We start from the raw sequence: 19,377 nt of genomic DNA on the forward strand, positions 1-19,377 counted from the left end.
AAGACTCACGCTTTTGGAGTTACATAAAACTATGTAGGGGTTCAGAGCTTTGTTTAGGATTGGCCCCAAATACATTAAACCACTATCACACTTCTGTCATCTTAGAAATAACTGTCACAATTTAGTGTGTCTACAATGTTTAGAAAGACATGGAGATTCAAGAAGGATTTGGAGAAAAATTCATAATCATCATTACTAGGGTTTAGCCATACAGGGGTTTATCCTTGAAGGGGTTTAGGTCTTAAAGTGGTGACACAAACTGTTGTGATATTTTGCGGTATTATTGATGATTTAACTGCATTAATTCCCTGTAAATTATTATTAATGTTTTTATAAAGTCTCCATAGGTGCCTTGAGCATATGGAAAGGGACCCAAAAAGGTGGACCAAAAATTTTGGACAGGAAGCCCCTTGACATCACACACTCCTATATCTATCATATTCAATTAAATGAAAAAGATCAATGCATCTCTCCTATTCTCCACCACTCAGACACCCCTTATTTCCCTGAATCCCCCCTCAACCCCACCAGGGAACGGAGGAGAGACAGATATAGGATAATCCTATCTCGACCAGTGTAAGCACAAAATTAATGTCAGCTAATCCACAAAGAATAAATCCTTCTCCTTGTGTTGGATGGGAGATCTGCTTTGAGACATATACCAGCTTTACAGACCCCCCTCCTTCAGTGTCTTAATTCTCATTAAGTGTGCTAATGCTATTTCAGAGCCTAATTGTCGCCACGGCGACCGCATCCAGCAATCAAGCAATCCAGCATCATCTGGACTGGGACCATGCAGCACTTGCCTCCAGCTAATGTGGTTTTTGTGGCAAGATTTTCTGCCCCACAACCTCCCCCCATCCAGACACATACACATACACACACACACACACACACCCTAGAGCTTGAATAGAGTCGGGGTAAAGGGGAAGTGGATTGCACATAATGTGGCTGTGTGTTTGAACACCGGTTCTCCACTGTCTGGGTTGAAAGCGCACTGGAGGGTCACAATTATCTGTCACAAATAAAAGACTATATATATAAATTTTACCTTTTATGTGGTCCAAAACCTAATAATCTACCTATTCAGGGTGAATTTTAGGGTATCATAAATATGCTCAATAGTAAGCAGTAACATTAATTTGTCTTTTAAGATCCCTTAATGGGCCACATTTTAAGACTGAATCGTTCATAGCAAAGTCAATCGCAGAATGCATTACAGCAAGCTCTGTAAAAAAATAAAAAAATAAATCAGAAGATACAGAGAAATTTTAATAATAAATGTGCATATAGTTCCTTAAAACTGAAAGTAATCAATAAATATAGTTCAGTGTAATTTTACCCAGAATTTTGATATGCTGTGTATTTTTATTTTTATGAATTGCAACAGTCCCAGCCCATTTTTTCAGCGTCCTTGGATCCCGGAAGTAAATTCCCATTCATTTTCCCCCTAAGGATTCTCAAAATGACTTTAAGGGTATGTTTACACGACAACATTGTACTAACATTGTACTTTTTTCGCATACAGACGACAACGTTGTCAAAATGATCCCCGCTCACAAGGATCCACGAAAACGACTAAAAGCGCTGTTCGATTCATGTCAGGCCAGTAGTTGGCGATGTCACTTTGTAAAGAAACACTACACGCCTATAGGATGGACACGTAATACGCATGACGTCGCGTTTTTGTTGTTTATGTGGATACGATAACGGTATAGTTTCAAAAACTTGCACTTTGAAACACGATTTCAAAAGCTTGCGTTTTCAGGCCGTTGTCGTGTAAATGAACGGCCAAAACGCATAAAAAGTTTTCCGTTTTTAGTCGAAGACGGTGTCGTGTAAACATGAAGCATGTTTAGTCATGAAGCAATCCAACCAAATCACAACATTACAAAATTAGATTTGAATCAAAAGTATTTTGATTTGAAATACTGTGGCTTTAGCGAGAGTTTTTTTTGTTTTTTTTTCAACAGGAACTCTACTGTTAAACAAAAGATAAGTTGAAATAATGTAGGCTGACGGCTTCAACAAAAGCATGTACAATCAATTACAACCTCATAGCTCACAGCAGGTTTGTCTTTAAAGACTCTATTGGAATCAAGAGTGGATTAGTCTCATGCGCACTTTATGTGATGAGTCTCAAATGATGTTCCATGATGGTATCTTAGAAACCTGCCCCCTGTAGGCAGCAAGCCATAAGGTAGCTCACTAGGTTTTGGAAAAGGTTTATTGTTTTTTTACAGTATGTGTACTTGTATTCAAGTACACAGATAGACATATGGACACGTGTGTACATGTGTGTGAACTTACGGTCTTCTCGGGTCTGAATGTAGAGCACGTTGCTGCGGACGCCATCTCCTGCCTGTGTGTAGGCCAGGACCTGAATGCTGTAGTTTGTGAACTTCTCCAAACCCTTCAGCTCCACCTGCTCACGAGTGGTAGTGATGTTCTGCATCTCTCCCCATTCTGAGAGATGTGAAAAATACTGAATGACTCTCTTTCTGCATGCTCATATACTCACTAATAACATCAGTGTAATTAGAACACATCACACAAGGGAACACAGGAGAACCATTTCTGCACACATTCCACTCGCAAAAAAAGTACCATGGTATTATTCAACGGGAGACTAAAATAGTCTATTTTGCTGGACAAAAGGTTGCTTGTCACTGCTACTGTAAAGCTATATTTAGCAGACAATGATATTTATGTCCAAGTGCAAAACAAACACACAAGATGTTAAAATAGCATTTATTCCTGTACTAATTGTAATGCCATGCTATTCTTTGAAGAAACTTGATTCCTACTGAATAAGATTCAGTGCATGGTAGATATACCATGTGATGTCATCACTGTACCATGTTACTTTACAGCACTACAGTACTTTTTTTGTAAGTGACACACAGCCAAATAACAACAACAACAACAACAACAAAAATACATATTGTTCTTACATTTCAGTTAGTTATAAATAACATACCCTTTACCTTGTAAGACATTATTCGGCCCATTTATGAACCATTTTTACTGTCCCAACAAATTGGTTGAAGTACAACACCGTTCAAAAATTTTCCTACCATCAGTAAGATTTTTTTTGTTGAAAGAAATGAATACTTTCATTCAGTAAGGACACAATTATGAAAACATTTATGTTACAAAAGCTTCCTATTTCAAATAAATGCTGCTCTTTTGAACTTTCTATTCATCAAAGAATCGTGAAAAAATGTATCACGGTTTTCTACTGAGCCCTAATATATATTTTCCTGTACATAGATTGTGGCCACAAATTAAGAATTCATTCCTTAGTTTTACAAATTCGTCCCTTTATTTATACCAAAACAAGGGAACGGATTAGTACAATGTGGCCATGATTTATTAAAACATGGGAATGAATTAATAAATCATGGGAATCAAAATTGTGAGAATATATATTTTTGTCTGCATGCCATATTCAGGGCTCAGTAGTTTTCAACATTGATGATAAGAAATGTTGGTAACACTTTAGTTTAGGGTCCAAATCTCACTATAACTAGTTGCTTATTAGCATGCATATTACTAGGATATTGGCTGTATATTAGTACTTAAAAAGCATATTAATGCCTTATTTGGTATGACCATATTCTACATCCCTAATCCTACCCAATACCTAAACTTAACAAACACCTTCCTAATTATTAATACGCAGTAAATAGGCATTTATTAAGACAAAAGTCGTAGTTAATAGTTAATAGTGAGAATTGGACCCTAATCTATAGTGTGACCGAAATGTTTCTTGAGCACTAAATCAGCATATAATAATGATTTCTGAAGGATCATGTGTCATTGAAGACTGGTAATGATGCCAGAAAATTCAGCTTTGCATGACAGGAATAATTTACATATACTGTATAAACAGTTTTTACTGTATTTTTTGATAAAATAAATTCAGCCCTGGTGACCATTCAAAAACATAAAAAAAATCGTATCTACCCCAAACTTTTGAACGGTAGTGTAAATTTGTACAATATTTGTGTGGACATTTTTCTGAAATTTCACAGCAATACTTTTTTTTTCACACTTTTAGCATTTTTTTAATCTACATTTTCCTGTTAGATGTAAAAGACAACACACACACATACACCCGTCCACCCACAAATGTACATTGTCTGTGGTTTGGACTGGCTGGGATACAGATACACGGGTGGACAGTAGGGGGCGCTCTACAGGGACTGCGGCTAGTGAGGGAGTAACAGTAGTAGCGTATAATTACTCTGGTTGAGCCCCAGTGTCTGGCCCCCACAGCACCCACCTCCATCGGGGTAGAGGGACCAGAACACCACACGGTAGCCCTTCAGAACCCCATTCAGGGTCATCCGCGGGGGCTCCGACCACGTGATCACCGCCTCGTCCGATGTCACCGTGATGGCCCGCACATTTTGGGGTGGCTGGCTGGGAACTGCGAGAGGAAAATAAAAATGAGAGACGGTCACATAAAAGGGAAAGGAAGCAGCGGGAAAATAATTCAGGCACCAATGGAAACAAGATACAAAAGGTGAAGTGGAAACCAAAAATTGCAGTGAAAGAGCACAATTACAGTGATATAGTAAAATGACAGTAATATACTGCAATTGGAGCACTTGGTGAGGCCCAAGAGCATCAACAACCTTGTAACTGCACTCAAAAAGGACAGAACAATCACATCCTGAAGCTGAAGAGAAGTGAAACGTTACTGTTATCTCGATCTTGAGCTGTTTCACCTACTAAATGCGTTTGCTTTTTTTCCGGATGTGCTGCAAATGTGGTGGTGGTGATGTGCCAAATTGCGTCCCTGAATAAATAATGGCACTATTGAGGGGACACAGAGCCTGTCTGTGTGACTTGCTGGGAGGGAAAAAGCATGTGCGGACGACAGGATGAAAGGAGGGATAGAGGAGGGATAAAGCTGGCTTGGCTCAATGAGGGAGCAGCTGCAGCTGGCGCAGGAAGAGGAGCGAGTAAAGGAGACGGTGAGAGGAGGGAGGGAGAGAGAGCAGAGGAGAAATGATGGTATTTGTTTGAAGAGGCCTTAGGGTCCGACTCTGTCTGGCCCTGGTGGACCACACTAAAACTGCCATTTAGAGTAGAGTGGCTTGACAGAGCGCTCACAAGCACAACTCGCTATAACTCTTCAACCGTGCCTGCAAAGCCCAGTCTCTCACACACTTTCTGGATCTGATGCACTAAACAGGTATATTGGCATCTTACCGGTATATTGGCATCTTAGTTCCTCCCAGCTATAATTATTAACTCACACTCATGTGGTTTCAAACCAGAACGACTTTCTTTTTTTCCCTTGGCTGCTATTAGGGGCTTTCGTACCGGAGGAACCTTTTCATAGTTCCTAGAACTATTGGCGGAAGTTCCCGGATTTTGGCGTGTTCGCACCGCAGGAACTAGGAACGATTTTAGTTCTAGGAACTCCTTTTGGAGGAACTAATTTAGCTCCTAGTTCAGAGTAGGGTCTAAACTAGCACTATAGGAAACATCGAAACACCAGCACCCGCCATTTTTTAAAAACCTTTGTAAACACAGATTATAGCCTTTATATTTACTCCAACTCCATGAAAATGGAAAACAGTGATAGATGGACCTCTTAACCTTTACGCTAAGAAGAAAATCCAACGCAACTTTGAGGGGACCAATCCAAACATGATTATGTATTTCTGCTCAGCTGGCGACACTGGATATCAACCACACTGCATACTCTAATAACTCATAGTAAATGTGTACCTTGAAATGCAATGTAAGTCACTTTGGATAAAAGCGTCTGCCAAATGCATAAATGTAAATGTAAATTTAATAACGTATTAGACAGTACTGTTAAACTAATGAACACAAAGAATGCAAGCACTGTGAACTCAGGCTCTGGCATTCTCAGCGCCGTCAAAATAAAAGTCACAACAACAAGCGTTGCTTACATCACTTTAGAGTTCCTACTGGCGGTGAAAATGCAACCAGAAATTTTTTCCTAAGGCAACCATTAGTTCTTGGGGAACCACCCTGGTGGCTAGCTCCTAGAACTAAGTTCCTAGAACTACCCAGTGCGAAAGACCCTATTGTCAATATAATGAAAGTGAATGAGCTCAGTACCATAAAAGTGTCAGGAAATTTGTCTAGATAATTTGTGCACTATATATTTCCTGAAGTCATTCAATAGGTTTACTGTATGTGACAGACTAAATTTAAGTCATGATGCATTGGAAATCATGACACCCACCATAGATTTTCTTAGCACATTCATTAAAGAAGTAGCCATGTCTGATTCATGAACAAATCATTTGCTTGAGTCAGATCTTTTCAATGAATCATTCCAAAGAGGCCTCTGTGAAGCAAACCAAACCCTCCATTTATGGAGCCCATTTCAATGATGCCTTGACACAATGAATCGACATCAAAGAACTAGCGACCTAGACCGTGGTGTCACCTCATGTCGCCTGCTTCTGGGACAAAAATTTGAGCTTGAAAACACAGCAAAGGCTATAGCCATCTAGCCTGACCGTTCTGCGCCTGAATGAGAGGAAATAACTCTCTATAGCAGCATGTGGCAGTAGTCCATATTCATCATTTAAAAAGGGAAACCGGATAAGCTAGGCCTGTTGTTATAAAATGAGAAGAGCCCATGTGCCCTCTTGACTTTGTTGTTTGTTTGCTATCATCAATTTGATCTTCTCATGCATTGGTTCGCTAAGCTGAACAGCCAATCAGAGTAATCTCTCTCACCAACGAGCTCCGTTGCTGATTCAACATGCTCAAACGGTCAAAAAGCCACCGAAGGGCACTAGCCACCGACTAGTGCCAAAGGTATGGAATACACAACAAAAACTAGACTGAAAGACACTCAACGATAGCCCGACATTGGCCATTGGTTCACTTTCATTCTAGGTCTGAGTTGATTGTTTTATAGCTGGGGTGTTCAAACTCGGTCCTGGAGGGCCACTGTCCTGCAGAGTTTAGATCCAACTTGCCTCAACACACCTGCCTGGAAGTTACTAGACTACCTAGTATGACCTTGATTACCTGGTTCAGGTGTGTTTAATTGGGGTTGGAGCTGAACTCTGCAGGACAGTGGCCCTCCAGGGGCAGGATTGGACACTCCTGTTTTATAGAGTATGCAAGTGAAAACACCCTAAAGTGGTAGCTGCTAATTACATGGTTTCCAGATGGTACAGTTTTATGATCATTAGCTGGTCAAAGTTGGTTTAGTTTGTCAATTGTCTGGACTACCAGCAAGTAGACCTGGTTTCAATCTGGTAAACCGTCTTGGTTGAGTTGGAAAATGTTTTGAATTTTCAGGTTGGAAATTTTAGAAGAGAAACAAACTTGACAAGAAAACCACTGATGTAGGTAAAAACAAAGTCATCAGGGAAAACGTGATGGAAGAACTCAACAGTGGCACAAAAACAACCCAGGAGCTTTCCAAAAATAAGAATGGAGAAGAAATACAGCGGGACAGAAGTGGGCGGAGGGGTGGAAGGGGAAGTTGGGAGATGGAGGGAGAGATAAATGAAAGGTGTTTTGAGAGAGAGTGAGAGAGGAGTGGGAGCGGAGAGGAGGGGAGTTGAAAGCCGGAGAGAGGGATCTGGAGGAAAGATGAAAAGAGAGAGGGGGAGACAATGCGCTCAGCTGCAGATAATTAGACTGGGAGGAAAAGCAGTGGATCAGGGAGAGGGGCCTCGGCAGACAGGCTAATTATAATTATTTTTCCTATGCTTGTTGTTATTACTATTATCCTTAACAGCATCAATATCACTGTCGCCACAATGACAGTGACACGCATGCAGATGAGGACACATGGGCCAAAGTCGCCCCGTACACATGACTCGTGTGCAGTCACACGAAAGAGAAATCCCTAGAGCATGATGGATGGATGAATGGATAGTTTCATTACCATCTTCAAGTGTTGTGGCATTGATCTCAGAACTGGAAGGTCCGGTTCCGGCTCGGTTGAACGCCTGGACCACCACGCCGTACTGAGCAAACTTCTTCAAGTTATCCAGTGTGTACACCTCACTGTCACCTGTGGCTTTCATCTCCACTATACTGTATTGTCCATTACTGCCTGGTCCATTCTCCCTATAACCAATCTGATAGCCACGGATCACTCCATTTTGGAGCTCTTTCTTAGGTGCCTGAGTGGAGTGAAAAGAAAAGGAGAGAGACGTAAATCTAAAACTCTAAAATCCAAAAAACGGCAAGTTTAGAAGTTGCAGGCTTACCTTCCAGGTGACACGGATACTCTGAGAAGTCATTGGCTGTAAAATCACGTCCATGGGTGGCCCATCAGGAGCTGTGAGAAGAGAATCAAGTGACGTCACAAGATTATTAAAGGAATAAAAAATTCTGTCACTTTCATCCACCAAACCTGGATGACTTTCTTTTTTCTGTGAAACACAATGGGAGAAATTTTGAATAACACCCCGGAAACTTTTTTATGTAACTACAATGACAGGGTACTGGTACTTTTAAGCTTCAAAAATGGTGCAAAAGCACCATAAAAGTATAATAAAAGTGTCCCGTATGAAATAGGTGCTAAATTCCAAGTACAAGTCATATGGTGTCTGAAGTTGTTATTCATTGATCTTCCCCTCCAGTGAGCTTTTAACCATTGTGACTGGATCAATGAGTCAATCATTCAGATTTTTGTGAACAGTATGGAAAAGAATGGGTAGGAAATTCTTCAAAAATGCATCCTTTGTGTTCCACAGAAAGAAGGAAGTACAGGTTTAAAACAGCATGTAGGAGGGTGAGTGATGATGCCAGATTTCTTTGTTTTAGAGAATTATTGTTTTAATTAAAGTGTTTTATGCTTTACGAATATGAGCTTGTGTGTACATCAGGGGCGGTAGACGTACGTGCTTCCTCTGTGCTGATGGTCAGCTCTTTGCTGGCTTGACTGCGTCCAATCTTGTTGTAGGAGTACATGCGAATGCTGTACACAGACGCCGGGTGGAGCTCCACTATGTTGGCCTGGTTGTTGGTTGGCGAGATCTTACGGGTGGCATGTTTCAGCTCCCACGGGTCTACGACAAGGACAAAATAACACGGATACATTACTACATCACACCTCCATCCAGGCTGTTCTAGAACATTATGTTTGTTAGCATGCAAAAAGGGCTGTTTACAGGTCAAATCATACGGATATGAAAAACAAGCGATGCATGGAGAACTAGGATGACGCAGATGTACAAACAGCAAAATAAGGCAATACACTCGAGTCGCAACGTCGCAGAAATCCGTTCACATCCCATTCATCTTCTCACAGTCTGAGCTTATTCGCTACATATTCTTCTGACATACAAATACATATTTAATGCACGTTCACAATGTTATTCATCCAAGCTTGAAATGGAAACAAAGCAATGCCGCACCGGATTTGTTCTTGTACTCAATGTCGTAGCTGGTGATGATGCTATTGCCGTCAAACCGCTGCGTCCACCTTAGGTTCATACTCCGATCTTTGACCTCTCGAACCTCCAGCTCTGGGGGGTCAGGGGGTTCTGCGAACCAAACAAGTGGAAATAGACTTCAAACAGATGGAGGAGATTGAGACAAAGAGAGAGAGAGAGGCTGAAGAGTAAGAGGTGGCTTGGGGCCCGGAGGTAAATTATTGATTTTGTGTCTCTAGATAAAGAGTATCATGTAAGATGTGAGCATGTTGTTCATGGCTGATTGTCTTGCCTTGCACCGTCAGCTGGATGAGCCCTCTGCCCTCGCCGTATGAGTTGATGGCGTGACAGGAGAAAAAGACGGAATCCCCGCGCTCCGCTGGCTTCAGCTGCAGAAAGAGAGAAAGTGTTTGAGAGGGATGAACTTGTTTAGATCTTTTGCTCATTTTGAGGCCCACTTCATGTATTGTTGAACAATGTAAAAGTGTTTTCAAAGTTAAAATATTATCTCTTATCCCATTGTGCCTAACTGTAAGTAATAATATCAATACTACTACTACTACTACTACTACTGATAATAATAATAATAAAATAACCTTTCATACATAAAATGCAGATTAAAGTAATTTGCAGGTCAGAATATAAAACCATTTATCGAAATTTTAATAATAATAATATATAAACACATACAATTAAAAATAAATAAATAAATAAATAGAGGCCCAATGTGCTTCACTGGTAAGAAGAATATAAAACCATTTATAGACTAAATAAATAAACACAGCCCACATGCTTCTCATGTCAGAACATAGGCGCCGATCCCGTGGGTGCACCACGGAAAAATACGAGATATTCTCCATTGATTTTAACCAATAAAAAATCGATTGCAGCTTTCAGACACGATTATCTTCGCCTTTTTTATAGTTGATTTGAGGCCCTTTCTATGGCGTTATTTTAATGACAAATGTCAAGAGCGCATCCAAGCAATGCGCGAGCACAAATCTCTCAACTCGTAGGCGGATTTCCTTCACTCTCGCACAAAACTGGTTGCGCATTCTCAAATATACAGTCTCACGGCTCTTTGTCTGCTCTCGCTCAGATATAACGTGTGCACGCTCAAACTCAAACTCTCTGCTTGCTTTTTCTCTAGAATGGTCTTCTCTCCTGGATTTAATGTTGCCAGAAGCTTTCAACCACTAGACTTTCACGATTGACTGACGAAATAACAACATGTACCTTTAAATTCTAAATAAATTACGGATTTATTTCATGAGATAGCATTTTCAAGCTGATTTTAGTCAACCAGTTCTCAAGTTATTTTATTATTTAATAGTTATTTTTGAGTTAAGTACTTATTGTAAATAGGTATTTATTGAATTATTCTATTTACTGAACCGCAACTGATCATCAGATATCAGCGAGAGTGCGACTCGCGACGACACTCATGGAAAGAATGTGCTTTTGTTTGGTTGGTAACATAGGCGTAATTTGCGGGTGGGACCTATGGGCTCACCAAACATCAAGAGCAAAGTAAATCAATAATAATAATTATGTAAAAGGTCTACTAGGAAACCTGTCTGGAAACATTAAGGCAAGATTCTGCCTTTAAAATTCATGGTACTCCTTCACTGACATCATACATGTATGTGTGTATGTCTCACCTTCAGTGTGGAGATAACTTCATCGCTTTTCTCGTTGGGGCTGGTGGTAATGGAGTATCGAGGGTTGCGGTCAGGGTCAATAACAGTGTCGCCTCGCTCCCAGCGGATGATGATGGGGTACTCACCCCGGGCGGTGCAGTTTAACTCCTTGTTCTGCCCTTTTATGGCCATGGTGGTGTTTGGGTGGGATGTGATCATAGCTGGAACTGTATAAAAAAATGGTATAGGAGGACAGGTGGTAAATATATGTGAAGGAAAGAGTGAATTTAAAAAGAGGCAAAGGTCAGTGTGACTTTAACCAGACACCTGGTGTTCTTATGGCAGTGAGCGTTAGTGTTTGCATTTCTCCAACTCCTCAATCACTTTTTCACACTCAATCCTCCCGAGTAACTCTTCTCTAGTGCTGCCTCACACACACACACACACACACAAAAACACAATATCGATCTGAGGAGGGTTCCGCTGTTTTGTTTTCATCACTTATTCATTCCCTCCCTTCCAACGAGTGAAACGGATAGAATTGAGGGAGGCAGAACAGAGGAACGATTCAATCAATAACACCAACACTGAATCAGAGAGAGAGAGAGAGAGAGAGAGAGAGAGAGAGAGAGAGAGAGAGAGAGAGAGAGAGAGAGACGAATTCACTGATAAAAAGTTGGATGCCATAAACAAAGAGCTGCATGATATCCACATGAAAATGTACAAATCATTTGTATACTATCTCATGTTAGAGTAAACGTATCCTTCCAATCCAACCTTATTTATGGCATTTTTGATCCTTTTCACTGAGATAATTTAATGCTCAAGAAAGCCTTCATTTATTAAAAAATAAATAAATCTATTTTCATAAAGTTGACATTTTACCCCAAAATAATAATAATAAAAATACTATTTTGCATAAATAAATTTGTAGCATAGATTTTTGCTTAAATAGTTAGTAGCCTAATGCCAAAAAATCTTTAAAAATACAATTGTGAATGTATGCCATACATCATGGTAGTAGTTATTGTATACATTTTGTTTTTGTATTACAGTAATGAGAAATATTTATATTGCATTAAACATTATGCCCATTAAAAAGTTCATTTGTAAAGTACAGTTGTAAGCATACTGTATAGAAATTCAATTATAATAATGTTAATAAAATAATATTTCGAGGACATGATAATGTCAATGAGAATAACTTGAGATTCGTTCGCATTACAGTAATGAATATTTGGGATAAAAAAAAAAAAAGCTCCATAATCTTTATGGAAAATATATACTCCAATTTCTTATATATATATATATATATTTTTTTTTTTTTTTTTGATTATAAGGTGAAATACCACCTGGACATTTCTTCATAGGATTCAACGGGGCAGAATGTTCTGGCTGAGTGTTAAAGAATACACCGGTGGATGAGGTTTGTTTAAATGTGGTCAGGACTGTAAGTGAAGCCTAGGGCAGTGTTGCGTGGATGGGAGTTTTCCGCACTCTACATTATGTGAAGGATCAATAATATGGATGTGGACAGAACAGATCGTGTGTCCGAACTAACGATCAGTCATGAGATGACCTTACGGATTCCATTGTAATGTTCTATTAATCTAAATAAGCTTGCTTCACTTGAATCTGTTGTTTTGGTACTCTTGCTCTAATTATGAGCCGTTTACAGACACACGCACACACACACACACACACACACACACACACACACACACACACACACACACACACCGTAACTTCTGGCAATTCTAGCTACTATATAAAAAAGTCAAAGGCTTCTTGTATTTCTTGCCTTAGTGTGACTGATATATCATAACCTGGGTCATTAGTTTGAGTGACAAAGTGTGACAGATGCAGGTGTATGTGTATCTCTGTATGTGTGTGTGTAGAGGTGGAGTGTTGTGTGTGAGTGTGTCCACTCAAGCATTCCAAACCCTTCCCGCAGGCATCGGTCTGAGACGTGAAAGCCCATCTGAGGGCCGTTCTTAAACAAAGACCTCAAACACACACCACGGCAAACCACCCCAAAGACTGCAGGTCAAATCACAATCAAATTTCCACAAATCTAGCGTGACGGGAATCCAAAATATGGCTTTATTTTTATGCCATGGTTTAATAAAAGATTTAACTATTAGTACATTTTCTGATATTCAAAGATTCTAGCAAAGGATTCTACAGCTATGCCCTGAAACCTGATGAGCTACATGTCAGGCAAAAATTAGGCAGCAAAATAATGTTGCCTTCTAAGAAAACTTGTTTAGCTCAAAATCAAAAGCAGTGCTGTATGTATCTTCACAAGCGACGTATTCTCAGAATTTTTATTCAAGATTTTTGATGGAATCAAGGAAAATACTAATCAAGGAAAAGTATTGCTAATTCCAACTAAACACTTTTAAGCTCTTGAATGTCTTTCAATATGTGTGTTATATATTTCTGAAACTTTACAGAGTATCAAGGCTTGAGCTTAGAAACATGTCAACATTCAAGAGCCATTTGTACCTTGAATGTGCAAGACTTCCACTGTCAGTAGTTTCCAATTATTTTAGCTGTACAAAAAAGTCTGTTGCTACTTGATATTGAAACTGGTATTTGTTATATTAATTATCGTAACAGTTTTACCATTTACCGGACTTTCTTTCCACTTTCCTATAGTTTTAAATCATACTGTTGTTTTGGTTCGATTAAAACATTCACAATGTTTCATGGGATGAGTAGTTAATTTCTTCATAAATGTATTTAAGTACACATCCTTGCACTTTTGTCTTTTGTCAATTTAAACTTGTCCTTTTGTCCATATATACTGTACATTTCTGCATTCAATCAGTGTAGCAATATTGTGATTTATTTCTAAACTTAGAGAAGCTTAGAACTCTTAATTGAAGAACTCCAATTGAGAAAATAAATGGGGAAATTAATTCTGGTACCAAGGCTACTGAAAAAGTGGGTGGTCTGTTGCACTCTATTGTAATAAACTCAAACTAGGCACTCCACATGCCTCATGTGAGGATCGCTGTTTGCATAAGCAACCATTAAAATAGTTGTAGCCAATGAATAATGTTTCAAAACCATAACTTGTTAGGTTCCATGATGGTTAAGATGCATCTTTAGAAGATAGATGCCTTTGTAGATATTGAGTAAGCAACCATTAAAATAGTTGTAGCCAATGAATAATGTTTCAAAACCATAACTTGTTAGGTTCCATGATGGTTAAGATGCATCTTTAGAAGATAGATGCCTTTGTAGATATTGAGTAGCACACTAGGTTTTGGAAAAGAGCTAATGTCATTATGTGTAAAGATGTACTGTATATGAGTGGTCAGACGCACTTTTAACAGTGAGCATCATGCTCTTGCTGATGTCGGACCCCACTCCGTTGCTGGCCTGACACAGGTAGTATCCCCGGTCTTCCTCTAGAACGTGGCGGATCAGCAGAGAACCATTGGACAGGATCTGGATGCGACCCGTCAGTGGAACTGGGTGGTACTGCTGGGGGTTCCCTATACCTTCAGAATCAAGATGAAGACAGTTTTGATTGTGGCTCATCATTAGCTCATGAAAACTTGGTGAAAAAGATGTTACCTTTGGCATGCTTCCAGACAACTTTTGGAGGAGGGTACCCTTTCACAGAGCAGTTCAGAACCTCTGACTTGCCATAGATCCCATCCTGGTTATTGGGCTGAACCAGAAAACCAGGGGGAACTATAATGAAGAACATATATTTCAGGAAAGGAGATACCAATAGATTGGTTTATGATCCTGGAACAACGTTTGGTCAAACAAAGATTGTCCTAACCATAACACCAACCCTAACCAAGTAATCCTGAGCCAGAACAATTTTCTAATTGGTGAAATCTTATCCCACTACATTCCCCATACCCTCACCTGTTACAATGAGCTGTCTCTCTGAACTGACAGTTGCTGCGTCGTTGCTTGCAATACAGGTGTAGTTTCCGTTGTGCTCGAGCGAAACTTTGGAGATCTGAAGGGAACTCATGAACTCCTTGGTTTCGATGGTGACTCCTGATGTTCCCGACACAATCTCCTGACCATCCTTCCTCCAGGTGATCCGGATTGGCATGTCTCCGGAGGACACCACGCACGCTATGTACATCAGCTTGCCAATGGAGGTGGGAGGGAAGTCAAAGGGCTGGATGAGGGGAGGAACTGATGGAGGAAGAGAACAAGCGAGAGATCTATCAAAATTCAAACCCTTCATGGTCTGCAATGTAACACTGACCCCATCACCCTCCAAAAATGCACACGCACATACACGCTCACACACATCCCACCCCTCCAGCCCATAATAGCTGCTCTAATTAGAGCCCAATTGGCATGGGGAATAATGGCATTGCCATGGAAACAGAGGTGGGGGGCTCCATCGGAGACATCTGGGGGATTTAATCTGGGGCTCGTTAAAATTCAGCTAATTAAATCAGAGACATGACAAGACAAGCAGCACACTATACTGACTTCACACTGGAGTCAGTGTTCGGTTGTACCGGTACACACACTCATGCAAACGCACACACTAGACCTCGCTGTCTTTGTACCAGGGGCTGTAGCCCCTTGTATGGACACACATGGTGAAGTGAAGATTCAAAACCCAACATCAGAGCGACCTCACTTTTATTTAGATTTAACATACTAGAAATAACACCCCCACACATACACACATGCTAAGTACACTGGGTAATTGATGAATGGTTGTAATGCTGCAGAAGGCCTGTAATCCTGTTAATCAGAGGCTATTAGTGGTGTGCTTTCTCTCAGGGTCTTTGTGCCAGCGGATGGGAAAGACCATCCCAACCTTCACCAACCGCCTACAGCTTAAATATACACTAATTCTAATGCAAAACACACTCCGTTTACCAAAATACACTCATTCCGCCATAATAAACCACTACACTTTCTGAAGAAATGTGAAAGATGAAGAACTGTACAATGGGCATCCTTTCATTGAAGAAGCATGTTATCAAGAAATGCCAAACCTCAAACGGAGGTTGGTGATTTGTTTTTTTGTTTTTTTGGAAATTCTCCAAAAAATCAAGATACCCTGCTGACTAGGCTCAAGTCCAAAAATCCTCTCAGGGCAGTCTCTTCACACTAAATTCAATGTTACTAAATTACATTAAAAATAAAGTTTCACACTAAAACATTTTACACCAAGTCCTTAGCTGTTTTTTTTTTTTTTTCATTCTCTATGGACACCTAAATGAATCATTAAGCATATGAACAATTAAAAAAAAAGGACCTACAAAATGAAATAAATAAAACAGAATGAAAATGCATAAATACAGTACAATATTTCAGACTTAGTGCGAACACATTGTCTAGGCACATTAGTTAAACTAAATCTAATGCGTCTCAAAGCTTAAGTCTTTAAAAAAAGTTTGGATAGCTGGAAAAAGAAAATAGATGTTTCAGAATTGGTGTGAAGCTTACAATAAATCCAATCTGACTAATGGACATTAATGCATCATACTTGATGCACATACAAAAAATTAGGGATGTCCCAATCAACCGATCCAATCTGAATCATTGAATATCGAGTATCTGCCAATACTGAGTTCTGATCCAATACTTGGGCCTCAAATGTAAAAAAGGAGCAACTATCCCTATAATATCCAATATAGCAATTACTACAGTAATTAGTAATTTATTCTAATAAGATACTCTTTCTCTCTCAATATATATATCCACACACTGTATACAGATATTGGTAGATGTGAACATCTGTTACAATGGTAGACATTGTAAACAGACTGTGTGGTCACAATTATGAATATGGGTCTACTGATAAAAACTTATTGTATTTTATATGTACAATCAGCAGAATAATTGCAACCAAAAGAAAAAAAAAGTGGATTTAAGGTTAGAAAGCATGAAGCTCACGGTGTCAGAATGCCAATCTGTCAGTCAAGTCCAGAGCAAGTCGCAACCCATTGCAACGAAGTCAGATAGTCTGACGGAAGATAAAAATAAACAGTAAAAAAAAGTGTGCATCAAATATGCTAAACGTGTGAGAGTGACGCGCTAGAACATGTCTTCATTGGTTCTCACGCGTCACACATGCACATTTGAGCTTCCTCTTTTTTTCATTAATGGCAGTTGGCAAACCCACTTGAAGGTGCATACCATAGATGTGTATACGTAGATGATGCATTCGACCACTCAAGACACGTCGGCGCACCCGCCATCTTGGAACTGTCAGCGTGTCGCCACTCACAGTAAGAATCAATGATGCCACAAAATTGCGCAGCTTCTGGTTGTGAAACCGCAGACATTTAAATTCCCAAATAAATGGGATAATAATCTTTCACAGGTGAGAATGTGTTAGTTTGTGTTTTTATATGTATTAATTCAATATTACAGGTTTTTACTATTGTACTTTTTAATGTTTTTACTTTTACAATGATAACTTTTTAATGTCATGTTAGCTGACACCTTCGTCTTGTATTGTGTTGATATAGCAACATTATCTGCAGAAATCTATTGCAGATATAGATAATCATAAATGCGTCTAATTATGGTTGCAGACACACAGTCAACTTGCTCTCGTATGTTCACGAACCGGCTTTGACCGTTCCAATATGGCAGATGGCTTACGTACTGTATAGCGGCCCATAGAAACATCCGCTAATGAGGCATCTTTGTTCTGCTAAAAGAGTTATTGCAAAGTGTTATATTTTTTATGGGATTTATATTTTTAAAAATGTTTGTAAAAATGTGCTTTATGTAAAAAACGTGCTCTACAGTAGATGGTGGTTTTGCTTGCATAAATAGCCATATTAGCCTTAAGTGACTTAGTGTTTTAGAGAATGAATCCGTTTGGTTTTTACAGTGTTTGTACCCATTGGGAATTATATCCAAAGTTAAGATACCTGAATTAAAAAAAATAAAAAAAACATCTTTTTTTTTTTTTTTACATATTTGATATTTGATGATGATTATATCTAAAGAGGTGTGAAGGATTTTATACTAAATCCAAAATGTCTAATAAACACAAAGTTATAGCCTATATATTTAAAATATCACAATTTCCCACACACACAAAAAAACTATTTACTGAATTTTTATTAGTCTCTGACAATAATAGATTATACGGATCATTGTTAAAATGTCAGACTTGGTATGAAAGAGTTCACACTAAATCTTAAAAAAACAAAACAAAGATATAACATATTTATGAAGTTTTGTAATTTTTTTACACTTAAAAACCTGTAAATAAATAGGTCCTTAATCAAATGTAGATTGCCCTTTTGACTTTTTTTTAAGGGGCCATAAACTTACCCAAAATAATTGGTAGTAAGCACTAACCTTTGACTGTGACGTAGACAGTCTGGCTGATGGAGAGCTGGGGTTGGATGAGCACACTGCACTGATACGCCCCCTCATCCATGCCCTTCTGCACATCGCTCAACTTCAGAGTGCCATTCTCGTACACCACCTGACGATGGTTGTCTGGCAATGGCACTATATCTTTATACCACTTGATGGAGTAATAGGGGTAACCAATCACACGACAGTTAATAAAAGTGTTGCGACCCGCCACGGCCGTGATGTTCCGCATGGCCCGGATACTTGGAGGACCTGCAAGAGAGAGAAAAGCGAGAGCAAGAAAGAGAGAGAGAGAGAGAGAGAGAGAGAGAGAGGGAGGGAGGAAGGAAGGAAGACAAAAAAGAGGGAGAATGTGGCGGATAGAAAAGGGTAAAAGAAAAGGATTTGAGAAAGAGTGGGAGATGGAAGACCAGGTTTTGCATGGACATTTTGGGTAAAGAAGGGAGAAATGTGGGAGGAAGAAAGCAGAAGAGCGAGTGGTGGAGGGGGAGGAGGGGGGTTAGAATGCCCTTGGTCTTCACAGCGCAGATTGTGGTGTAATAGATGTATGGATCTAAAGTTTCAATGTGGCTTGCACCGTATCCTTGATTAGAGCTTGGCACAAAGGACCATGCCTTTATAAATTCAGCAACTGAATGAAGTGTGTTTCTGCAGTTACATTAATATGCCAAGTTAATGGATTTAATGGTAAGGCTATGTGCGGCGTAATCTTAACAATAAAATACTAACCTAATGTGTTTGTGTAGGCAGAGTGAAAATACAACATTACATTTCATAGCAACGTCCCAAAATACACATTTAAAGGATTGAGGACTGCGAGAGCAGAGGCCTTAGAATTATTTTAGTGAAACTGTGCCATGTTAGCCTGCTAATAGCTAAATCAGTTAAGTTGAATGAGCTAAATGCTGAATAGCTACTGAATTTGAAAAGTAATTCTACACTGGTGCTTTTTGTGCTTTTTATTGGAACTGGTCAGTAGTAGTCTG

General features: G+C 39.4%; 1 protein-coding gene across 5 annotated transcripts in view; it reads right to left on the reverse strand.

The window, feature by feature from the left end:
* dscaml1 (Down syndrome cell adhesion molecule like 1) overlaps window positions 1-19,377 on the reverse strand; it is a 111,912-nt gene that overhangs the window by 15,288 nt on the left and 77,247 nt on the right. For 2 of the 5 annotated variants that reach the window (XM_084127395.1, XM_084127394.1), the window contains exons 8-19: window positions 18,371-18,643; window positions 14,936-15,217; window positions 14,633-14,752; window positions 14,380-14,556; window positions 11,066-11,271; window positions 9,697-9,793; window positions 9,387-9,515; window positions 8,871-9,038; window positions 8,235-8,305; window positions 7,907-8,147; window positions 4,289-4,435; window positions 2,311-2,466 (exon numbers count right to left, since the gene is read on the reverse strand). In XM_084127395.1, coding sequence (XP_083983521.1) covers window positions 2,311-2,466; window positions 4,289-4,435; window positions 7,907-8,147; window positions 8,235-8,305; window positions 8,871-9,038; window positions 9,387-9,515; window positions 9,697-9,793; window positions 11,066-11,271; window positions 14,380-14,556; window positions 14,633-14,752; window positions 14,936-15,217; window positions 18,371-18,643 — 2,067 coding nt within the window. Of the gene's footprint in view, window positions 1-2,310; window positions 2,467-4,249; window positions 4,436-7,906; window positions 8,148-8,234; window positions 8,306-8,870; window positions 9,039-9,386; window positions 9,516-9,696; window positions 9,794-11,065; window positions 11,272-14,379; window positions 14,557-14,632; window positions 14,753-14,935; window positions 15,218-17,985; window positions 18,644-19,377 lie in introns of those variants that run through there. The other 3 variants (XM_084127393.1, XM_084127392.1, XM_084127396.1) reach the window with 2 other exon arrangements.

This window comes from Abramis brama (genome assembly GCF_963993115.1).
Source record: "Abramis brama genome assembly, chromosome: 10".
Classification (NCBI taxonomy): Eukaryota; Metazoa; Chordata; class Actinopteri; order Cypriniformes; family Leuciscidae; genus Abramis; species Abramis brama.